This window comes from Carassius gibelio, chromosome A24 (assembly GCF_023724105.1).
Source record: "Carassius gibelio isolate Cgi1373 ecotype wild population from Czech Republic chromosome A24, carGib1.2-hapl.c, whole genome shotgun sequence".
Classification (NCBI taxonomy): Eukaryota; Metazoa; Chordata; class Actinopteri; order Cypriniformes; family Cyprinidae; genus Carassius; species Carassius gibelio.
Genome location: NC_068394.1, coordinates 3,855,284 through 3,867,337, shown reverse-complemented (window position 1 = coordinate 3,867,337; position 12,054 = coordinate 3,855,284). Strand labels below are relative to the sequence as shown.

General features: G+C 31.9%; 1 protein-coding gene across 3 annotated transcripts in view; it reads right to left on the bottom strand.

Moving 5' to 3' along the window:
* Window positions 1-3,079: 3,079 nt before the first annotated feature.
* Window positions 3,080-12,054, bottom strand: part of LOC127945958 (acid-sensing ion channel 1C) — a 61,920-nt gene continuing 52,945 nt past the window's right edge. The window contains exons 3-10 of one of the 3 annotated variants that reach the window (XM_052542176.1): window positions 11,614-11,741; window positions 9,131-9,281; window positions 8,558-8,614; window positions 8,234-8,387; window positions 8,018-8,109; window positions 7,852-7,931; window positions 7,695-7,766; window positions 3,080-3,238 (exon numbers count right to left, since the gene is read on the bottom strand). In XM_052542176.1, coding sequence (XP_052398136.1) covers window positions 3,134-3,238; window positions 7,695-7,766; window positions 7,852-7,931; window positions 8,018-8,109; window positions 8,234-8,387; window positions 8,558-8,614; window positions 9,131-9,281; window positions 11,614-11,741 — 839 coding nt within the window. In that variant the 3' untranslated portion in view covers window positions 3,080-3,133. Of the gene's footprint in view, window positions 3,239-5,962; window positions 6,288-7,443; window positions 7,645-7,679; window positions 7,767-7,851; window positions 7,932-8,017; window positions 8,110-8,233; window positions 8,388-8,557; window positions 8,615-9,130; window positions 9,282-11,613; window positions 11,742-12,054 lie in introns of those variants that run through there. The other 2 variants (XM_052542175.1, XM_052542177.1) reach the window with 2 other exon arrangements.

Here is a 12,054-nt window from a genome sequence, read left to right as displayed (position 1 = left end):
TCTCTCTAAAGAGTATAGGCTAATAATCAACTTAGATACATTTTCTATTTGGCCTACATGTTTGCATCTTTATATTTTGCTGGTTTGCCTGGCACACGCACATTTGTTTAGTGAAGTTCACAAAAAGACTCGCTTAAAGAGTTCTGCGTAATAAAAATGTGCGTATTGAATTGATTCAGCCATGTTCAAATGATCACTAAACGTTTGTCATGGCATCTCTCTGCTTGCATGATAAATATATTTTTAGAAATTAATAACAATTTTATTTTAACGGTGATAACTATGACAAAAATAAAAAGATATACGACGTTCTATCCCAATGCAGATACGAATAATTTTGTAATTGTAACAGATGCAAATACTGGCTGTTACATAAAAATTAAACGTATAATATCATAATTATGAGTTTTTTATTTTTATTATTTACATATGTAATTAGGATATGAATTAATAAGCGTTTATTGGTAAGAATTAGTTTGTCTTTTCATTTACAGTAGCATGAAAAACGAGTAGTAGAGTAACTCGAGTATTTTTTTAAATAAGAAATCGACTAGCTGAAATCAGTAGTCGTGCAACCCCATATACATATATATATATATATATATATATATATATATATATATATATATATATATATATATATATATATATATATATATATATATATATATATATATATATATATATATATATATATATAATACACACACACACACACACACACATATAAGCTTTATTCCAAATACCGAAAAAAAAAAAAAAAAGTTATTAATATCAAAACTGTCAGGCACATGACTAGGACAACAAAACATCTACATATAATCGGACAAAAGCAGCACTGGATTACATACAGAATCAACAGACAGACAACATGTTAAGAGATGGTTAAATATATTGTTTATTATACTGGATCATTTACATGTCACAACTCTCTGTTTTAAAATTGTGATACCTGTACTAGAAATCCCATTGTAGTTTATATAAAACAATACAATAATACATTAGCTGAGTGCAGAAAACATAAATGAAGATGATATCTTGCCTTTTACCATATTGCAATGTACTGTAGTGAAGCTGACGTGCCCCAAAACGTACCTGGACACTCAAAAATATCACTGCATTATAACTAAATAGATTTTTCCAAGCTATTTATAATACTGAGGTATTTTTGTAGTTCATCACACGAATGATGATCCATTGTCTTCATGTTGTGCAGTATATCTGTTACCATTTGACACCTAACAACCTCAGTTTGTGAAATGTTTTGCTTTGAAAGTGTGCTTGTGCTATGTTTCTTTCAAATGAATGCCGCTTGGTTTGATCATTTTTATCTAAAGCAAAGACTTTCAGACATTTTTTTTAAAGGAACAGTTCACCCAGAAATTAAAATTTGCCATTCAAGATATAGATGAGATTTTTTGTTTTGTTTTGTTTTAGATCAGATTTTGAGAAATTTAGCATTACATCACTTGATCGCCAATAGATCCTCTGTAGTGAATGGGTGCCGTCAGAATGAGAGTTCAATAGCTGATAAAAACATCGCAATAATCCTCAGTCCATCTCCTGTTGTCTCACCAAGATGTTTTTGGACTGTTTTCACTTGTTACGGTGCTTGATCTATGCATATTTCTCTCCTAAATCAGACTTTTTTTTATTTATTTATTTATTTTCACTGTAGAAAGCAATATTAAACTCATATTTTGGCTGGAAGCAACTGTTTGAAGCAATGTTTTTATCAGCTGTTTGGTCTCTCATTCTGACGGCACCCATTCACTGCAGTGGATCCATTGGTGAGCAAGTGATTGAATGCTTAATTTCTTCAAATCTGTTCTGATGAAGGAAAAAACTCATTTTAGGTTAACTTTTACTTTTAAGTGTCCAGATACTTTTTGGGCTATATATATATATAAACATGTATATATGAGCAGTTCATGCTAGAAGAAGGAATACACCTGTAACTTCAAGGTAGACCCCCAAAACATAAAATAATCAAAATCAAACAGTTTTCGAGTAATGTGTCAAGTTTTTCAACTGTATCATCTAAAATAATTGAATATTTCCTAGTGGATGTGGAACTGCGGTCTATTTTTAATGTTCATTATAATTAATGCAAGCATGAAACTCGTCAAGTCAAGAGCTTTTCAGCGACTGATGATTTGACTTTAACATCAACACATCGCATACAGTCTTTGCCACTAATGAATTAACTCTCGGAGGAGACAATCTGATGAATGGATTCACATGTGGGATTGGATAAGTGAAACTTATGAATATTACACATATAATGCATCATTCAATAACATCCCATCTCATCACAGCCTAGTGGATGGAAATCAAAATAAATAAGAGTAACATTAGCGCGTTTGAATAAAACGACATGAAAAGCAAATTGCTGGTAACTCAGGTGGCTTCTGTTTACCTGACAGCTAATAATTAAGACTTGAAGGTAATATACGGTAACATTAACACATTATGCATATTATTGCACTTATATAAACAAAATATGAACAGAGACAAACATTTTAAATGATTACATATTTTCGAGTACTATCGCAGGGCTGAGTTCAGTCAAAACGTGGTTAAAGCTCACATGGTTTTTGTACAAAAAAAAATGCCAAAATAGATTTAAACCTCGGCCAAACCCACTGTATCTATAATAATTTTTGTGCAAATATTATTTTTCAGATTTGTTTAAGGCGGCTTGATCTAATTAGGCCCACAGTGTTTGTACAGGATTCAGAAAAGCACAGAGAAAAAAAAAATAATACTCTCTTGGAAATACTGAAATAATCTCTATGAAATACCGTCACAGTATTTGTTCATTTGAAATCGCCCGAAAAGAAATAGCATGAAATCTACCAGGATTTTCCACAATGTCAAAAACAAAACAAAACAAAACAAAAAACAGTGGCTGTGATGTTAATAAAACCTGAGTTTGGTTTCTGAAGTGTTGCCTATTTGTACTTGATGATGATATACTGATTCTAATCAGGTGTTTTTTGTTTCGTTTTTTAACTATTTAACATGTACATTTTCGTGGACTTACACTTCTTTTGGAGTCTATTTGATGTATATTTCACAGTTTTTCGTCATATCCCAAACCGTCCCTTTGTGGTCCCGTCGCCTGTTGTCATCAACAAGCGAATTCCTCGAAGTTGCCTATAGCCGGGTGACTAGGTAGCACGTTCGGCGCGAATCCGAGACTGTCCGAGTGACTCCGGAGTGTGTCACATGTGCTCTGAAAGAGAGGAAACAGAAGATTTCGAGGGATGGGAGGGATACGAGAAGATCAGATGAGGGGTTGAGATGAATTCACGTCAGTGACACCCATTTATAACAATGGAAATAAGTAAATAAACAAGGGGTGTGAATAAAACGTGGCAGAAAACAGAACATCAGAAATGAAGAATGCATGTCATATTTGAACAAAAGGAGGACGAATTTATGGATAAAGTGGTATGGATGGAGGGGAGTGGGGAAGGAAGGAGTTTTCTTAGTTTGGTTTCTATAGCTCTGGAAATCTACCAGCGAACTTTGCAATCACAACTCAGCAGGATGCATAGAAATAATTCAGTGTCATTCAACTGAACCGTGTGTGTGTGTGTGTGTGTGTGTGTGTGTGTCATAGTCATACTCATAACAGAGATGCATCTAGTGATGTTACTGGACACAGATCTCATCACAGTGAAACAATGGAAGCCAGTTCAGCCTTTCAGGCTCAAATTTTGATCAAACAGAATATATATATATAGTAATATATATACAGTATATACACACACACAGTAGGTATCATCTTCCTATTGATTGCCACATAATAAATGTAAATAATTTTTTTGTTTGTAAAGGCAAGAAATATAATAGAATAAAATAAATACAGCTTGTATATTTGTACATTGTGAATAAAAAATAAAATGCAACTTGTATATTTTTATATGAATTAAATTAAATGCAGCTTGTATATTTGTTAAAGCACTTCTGTGAATTATAACAGAATTATAATTTAGTATTTAGTACTTAAACTTTAACTGGATCTTCAATTAAAAAAAAAATTATACAACTTTTTTGTATAAACAAATCAATAAAACCGTGTCATTTAAAGTTAGTGCAACAGTGTTTCACTGTAAGTGCACGCTTGCTTTAATGAAATGAAGGATGAACTGAAATGATCTGTGGTTATTAAAAGCATATCACATGTGCAAAAAAAGAGGTTCACTTGTTTTGAAACTGCAATACCCTGGATTTCGACTGATAAAAATGATATGATAAAAAAAAGATAAAAACAGTGTAGCAGTAATTTCTCTGACAAGTGGGCTTGTTTTTCATATTTCATAAGCCGAGTCTTATAGACAGATTTATGAAAGGTGTCGTTGGGTGGAAATAATTACTCTGTCTGAAATAAACCTCTGCAGCTCGTCTCCTCTTCACTTAACATTTCCTATAGCATCCTATAACACTGCTTTGTTTATGACGAACATATTCAGATTAGTTCTTGGATTACAGTCTAATATATAATGAATACACACAAATTTATTTCATGTGAGTATGTTAAAAATTCATGCAATGAGCCGTATTTACGCATCAAGAGCTTGATAAATGGGAACTTTCTCTTATAAGACGTCCTTTTCCATCACATTACTACCTTGATCATCATTCATCTGTCTGACAGACATCATCGAGTCCTTCAAAATAACACAAGCTTCAACCAAAATATACATCATCTAAATCTTGCCCTAATAATGCCCTGGTGTCGTCACTATAGAATACACGAAACGGAGAACCAGAAGTCCTTGTCAGCAGGAATCATTTCATCATCTAACAGGCAAAAACATACCAGATATAGTTCTTCACTTATCAACAAAACACTCCAAACTTACAACTGCTTAAGTAGTTTCCATACCATATCTTTACTAGGCTGGAAACATTTCTGTAGTTAATGATATAAGCCTGAGAAAACCTGTATAATTGTGCAAATATTTGAGAAACCTTAACTGAAAAACTTACTCTCACTTTTTTTTTCTTCTTTCTTCTGCAATCATTTTTGCAGCGCATTATATATATATATATATATATATATATATATATATATATATATATATATATATATACATACTGTTCAAAAGTTTGGAGTTTGTAAATTTTTATATATTCATTTATTTTTATGTTTCTGAAACAAGACTCTTCTGCTCACCAAAGTTGCAATAATATTTGATCAAATATACAGCATAAACAGTAAAATTGTGAGAAAAAATTATATTTACAAATATTTTTTCTATTTGAATTTATTGTAAAATGTGATTTATTCCTGTGATCAAAGCTCAATTTTCATTAGTCTTCAGTGTCACATGATCCTTCAGAAATCACTCTAATATGCTGATTTACTGCTTAAGAAACATTTATTATTATTTTTAATGTTGACAACAGTTGTGCTGCTTAATATTTTTGTGGGAACTGAGATGATTTTTTGATAAAATACAAATTTAAAGAGAACAAATATATTTGTATAACACTTTTGACTGATGTATTAATTCTGTATTTTATTTTCATATTTTACATGTCATTTTAATATTGGTTATTTCACTGACCCCAGATTTTTGAAGGGTATAGTAACTACGATACAAAAAATATCAGCCCGATCTCACGGCAATTCATACATATTTTACGAGGTGTCTAATTCGGACGACCACACTCGTAAAAATTCATACGATTTTTGCCAAATCGTATGTATATTTTACGAGTTGCACAATTCATATGAATTTGTACGAATGACCTTCACCTAACCCCGCCCCTAAACCTAACCGTCACTGGGGTTTTAGACAAATCGGAGAAAATCGTATGAGTGAGGTCGTACAAAATCGTACAAATAAGCCACCTCGTAAAATACGTACGAATTGGTTGCAAGATAGCATTGAGAAATAAACATTTGTTTTTAAACAGCAACATTTTTGGAAAAAGGAATCAAAACATGTTGGGAGGAAAACCGAAAGAAAGAAAAAGCAAATGAAAGCTACAGGTGTCGTTTTACCTGGACTTCTGCAAAACATCATCTCCATCTTGAAAGCTACAGGGTTTTGAGAAAGGGATCTTAGAATGTGTAACAATGACATTTGTGCATGTCTAGAACTACTGACATTAAATGTCACGAAGGGAAAAGACTCGAAATGATGTGAATAATGCAGGGATTTTACAGAAGGACAGAATGAAATTTTTCTGGTATATTCTTAATGGCGGCGCTACCTGGGGACATGGTTAGGCGTGACACCAGGGCTGGTGGGATTCTCGGGGAAATCCTGAAATAAACACGATGGAAAGAGATGAAGATGACCAAACCCAGGCTGAGGCCAATTCACTTCCAACTTACTGTATTGTTAATATGAAACTAAGACATATGTCATTAAATAAATATATTTCACCAATTAAATATATTTGACCAGGTGTCATTACATTTCTATAAATACATATTTGAAATATTTTGCATTTATTTGATTTGAAAATGAATTGACCCTTCACCAGATTTATGACAAAATAATCCCGCGCTTAAAAAAGCAATGGTCCAACTGTTTAAAATCATGTTGTTTCTTTAAAAATATGCATTTTACATATATTAAACAATTATTTGAATGGTTGCTAATAACGTCAAAACATAATATAAAACAATAAAACAGCATCTGCCATGATTTCAAAATCACGAGCATACTTTATAATGGAAAACACTTTGAATACCAAACCTAAACTAACTTCATGTTAATTCTAAAGTCATGTTAATGTTTGGTCAGTCTGTCCTGGTGCATGCTGGGAAGGCATAAACGATGGATTGTTGTGTCTGCTATGGTATGATAATGGTGAATGACACTGATGTTGTGGTACAGTATTTCAATGTCCTGTCATATTGCTCGTATAAAAATGAGCGTTCGGTCATCATTTACTCAACAGCTCTTTATCATACAATGGCAACACGGCTGTCAAGTTTCAAAAACAAGCTAAAATCACCATAAAGAGTCCTTCAGAAGCCACAGTAGTAGTGCTTTTAGGTGGATTTTTGTCCTCTAGAAGAGCTTGACTGACAGCCTCTGATGGTTATAGGGTTTGACTTTATGCAAATGGACACAGAGCATTTTCTTTTGTTTTCCATGGAAAGGATAAAGGAAGTCAAAATGGTTTGATATGAGGATGACTAAACGATGTGAAATAATCTCAATCCCAGTCCTTTCTCATCAACTAATATACTATTTAAAATAGATCAAATGTTCCAAAATTAAAGTATTAAATACAACCCATGTATAGCCTGCAATGCCATAGGCATGATCTGAAGGACAGAGAGAAAACATATATAAACTTTATTAGCTTGGGCTGTGCATATCAATTAAGTGACATGAGGTTCTAATTGATTTTCTGAAGAGCATCGATCAAGATTTGTCACAAGCGAAGGGCGATGAACATCTTAACATTTCTAAAACCTCCCCATTTCTGGTTTTGATATTTGCCCTTACTCAAATATTAGCCCATGTTTTTTTGTGGAAAGGCCATCTTCATCAATCATTTCCCAGAATTTGAGCCAAAGACAAAAGGCAAGTAGATGCATGCAGCACTCAAGAGAACAATAACAGAAAAAATTATAAAAAACATCAACACAAACAAAAAACATTTCTGTGACAATCTTTTTTGTGCATGCAGAGCAACACGGAGAGCACAATTACCAGATTGTCACTAGTGCTACGTTGTGGCCGTCTCTTACGTAGGAAAGGTCCCAGCACTTTGTACTTAAAAACCTGCAACATTTATAAAATATTCTGTCAGCAAATTATTTGTAAACATGAGCACATTAAAGCAAAGAAAAAGGACAACGCAACAGACCTCATACAAATAATCGAATATCTCCAATATTGTCAAGACACTGGCTCCTATAAACAGACCCATCTGACCACCAATGTCACCTGAAAGAGTATACAATATAATAAAAAATAAAATATATTAAAGCGGAAGGCATGGTGTAGAATTTGTGGATTTTCTGCGCACTTACCAAGTAATCCAGCCACTTCATATGCTTTCTTTTGTTCAATTTTCTCATAGTTCAGAGCTTCAAAAAAGATATCCAGCACCAATATGTTGTCCCTGTAAGATTAAATGCATGGCTAACGGCTGTTCAGATGAACTTTCCAGGATATAAATAAAAAACAACACATTAAATCAAATCAAATTCAGTGTGTAGTTAATATGAATTATAATGTTAACTCACCCAATATACTGTTCAGTTTTGTTGAACTTCTTGGCGAGATATTTGGCCGAAGCCTTGCTGGGTATCTTCACCATGGACAGCTCTTTACCGTATCGAGTCATGTTGCACGGCGTTTCGCAAACGCAGTAATCGTTGTCCTTCTCCACTAGAAAATCTGTCAATTATTGTTTTTATTATTATTACTGTTATTAAAAAGAACATTATTACAATTAGATTATTTTATGAAATCTGCTAAGGTCTGACATGACTTATACACATTATTTAATAGAGATAGAAATACATAGTATAATGAAAATACACAAATTAGTCCATATGTCCTCTTACCTAAAGCTGGATCAGCACAGTCTTTGTACTGTTCAGGTGTGCAGACGGTGGAAGTGCCTGTGATAGAAAGCAAATAAAATAAAAAAATGTTAAAAAAATGGCAAAATATTGTTCAAATTGCTAATCATCTGTAAAAATTAAATAAAATAATTTAAATAAAAAAACTCTACATCCAAAATATTTTATGAAAAAAGATAATAAATAAATAAATAAATAATAATAATAATAATACAAAGTTAAGAAATCAAAAAATGTAAAAATATTGTTCAAATTGCTAATCATCTGTAAAAAAAATAATAAAATAAAATAAAATAATTTAAATAAAAAAATATTTTATGAGAAAAATACAAAAAAAAATTATAATGATACAAATAAAAAAAGTTTAGAAATCTGCACATTCTAAAATATATCAAAGAAATTAAAAAGTTGGTAATATGGGCCCTGAAATGAAAATGCTGTATTTTTGGAATCTATTCAAAACATAAGCATCTTGTTTCCTTCTACTGTGGATTATTTTTTCAATGCTTAAGCAGTAAAGGTCTGGGTCTGTCTGGTAATGTGCCGTCTCCACACCTGGCATGTGCACCATTCTGCAGTTGCAGTTTTCTAGCAGGTAGCGGGTCTCACAGTCGATGCGACAGGCCGTGATGCTGTAAGTGGAGAAGTATTCAGAGTCCATCGGTTCAGATCTGCAGTCGCCCCACGGTGGAGGAAGATACTGGAGCTAGAACATAAAGTTTTATTCATTACTGGCAGGATAAAGCTATTCAATGACAAATCAAAACACACTGAGACGCAATCAAAGGACTAACAGCAGAGGACATCAGCTGAATATAATAAAACCCACACTGCAATCAGCCACTTTTCACAATCTACAAAAGCATCTGGGTTTTGAATGCAAAATTGCATAGAAAGAACATGATGGAAATCAGTGAAACTTGAGGAAAATATTAACTCTTTGCTTGGTTACTGTTTCTAAACAAGAAATGAATGCTGTTATATGCACAGTATATATATATATATATATATATATATATATATATATATATATATATATATATATATATATATATATATATATATATATATATATATATATATATATATATATCGGTTTATGTCTGCAGCATTAAATAACTAGACATTTAAAACAATTTATGTAGTTAAATTAAATGATACAATAAGTAAATCTTTTTTTTAAATTGAAAAATAAATAGATCTTTAAAACAGTTAAACATATAGCTAAATAAAACAACTAAATAATAAATTAATAAATCACCTGAAAAAGGAAAAGCCTCATTTAAACGTGATCACACTCTTAGTTACTATCAACACTGCAATGATCATAATTAATATGCAAATGAGAATTTTTAGGGGATAATTTCCATAAAAAGATACAAACACGGATCCACTAGAAAATAGAAAAACAGTTGCTGAGGCAGGATTGGTCAATAGCGTAATAAAGGCGGGGCTTCGTAACAGTTCAGTTACTGGAAGCAACATTACTGCTCATTTCTTAAGTCATTAAAATTATATTATTCTCTTCTTATTAAATTTAAGAGCCTTTTAATAAGAATAGTATAAAAAAAATAATTGGATTTTATATCATTTTGCATATCTAATGGCACCAGAAAAAAAGATTATACTCCCATTAAATTAAGTCGCTTTTTGAAGTTGACTGCAAAAAGCATCACATACTACAGAGTTTATGATGGATTCAGAGTGCTTTGAAGTTAAAAATGAAGCGGAAGTAGAAAATGTAGGTCAGTAAATTGAAAGCAAGATTAGGAGCCCCCAGTTGCCTTTAGCACTTGATTATTTCAGCTAATTGATCTATTGCTAAGTCCATGAATGAAGACATATTGATCTTGGCCGTGAGAGCTGCTTTTGCCTTTGATCCAGTGAAGCCTGTAAACTAACGCTTTTCCTGACCTCCTGCCAATTAATGTTCCCTAGAAACTGAATTAGATACTCATGAGGAGTCACATGACCTCAGTGCACAAAACCATGCATAGAAATAAACTCTGCTTGCACGGCTGTGATTAACTCAATAACAGAAACACTGCGGAGGACTAGGAGGATATAAATGAGACAGTTTAATAACTCAAAACTAAAAATGGAAATAAATATATATTTTTTAATTACCAGGCATTGCTTTTTTTTACGTCTATATAAAAAAAATGTAACTAAAAATGTGCTTATATAAGTATTTAAATAACAAATGAATATTGTTTAACTAAAACAAGACATTAACAATTGTTTATTCAATTTGTGTTTGAAAATGTCGTAGAATGAAATGAGTTTTAAATGTCTATTTAATTAAATTAAATTAAATTGTAAAAAACACCTCGAAAAATTTAATTAATAAATAATTTTGAAATGCACCTTGTAATACACAAATAAATTAAAATTAAATTAAATTAAATTTATGCATTTAGCAGACGCTTTTATCCAAAGCGACTTACAGTGCATTCAGGCTATCAATTTTTACATATCATGTGTTCCCGGGGAATCGAACCCACAACCTTGGGTGAATGAATAAAACACTTTTTAAATGTGCAAATATTACTTAAAACAATGAATGAATAAATAATTTTTAAATGCACCCTGTAATTCACAAATAAAAATTGATAAATCACTTTTTAAATGCACAAAATACCATACATATTTAAAAGTTGCTTACATGTTTAACAAAAAGTAGACATTTAAAATGGTTTATTTAAAAATGTATTTTTCAACTAAAAATAAAATAATAATAGTAAATGAATACATTTTAAATGCACCTTTTAAACCATTTAAACATTGCAATTATTATAATTATCCATTATTATTATATCTCCACTGTCACTTTACTCCACAGAAGTTTGTATGCATACAAGTTGCATGCATTTATTACGATCAATATTAAAAACTTTTGTGTTTCTTAATATTATGAGCAAAAATAACATGTCTATTTCTCTCCAGGTTTAAAGAGATGATAGTGTGGATGGAGAATAAGCAGGGCAGCTAAAATAAGATGAACATGTGATAAATGCGATATGTTTAGCATTAGGTACCAGTTGTTGCTGACAAGACACAAAAGTTTGAAAACCAGGGGCCACACCAAATCCCAGCTGATCTATGAAGGGCGGCTCATCCTGGCTGTGGATCTGAACTTTGATGCCCGCCTCGTACGAGGTTTCATCTGCGGGGAGACAATAAACCAGATTATTTACAGAGTCTGAGATTTGATGTCTACTGCCTCGAGGCATATATCTATATATATAATATATAATGACTTTATAATGAACTTTATAATTACTTTATCCAGAATGCCAATCCATGTTTTGCTACTGCCTCTAGATGTAAAAAGCCTTCTCTAGAGCCATTAAAATGACTAAGATTAATAGGTTATAAATACTTAATCTTCACTAGCATACAAGTACATCAATTCTGAGCACTGACCGCATGTCATCTATAGTTGATTAAACTGCACTTTGATACTCATTACTCTTTGT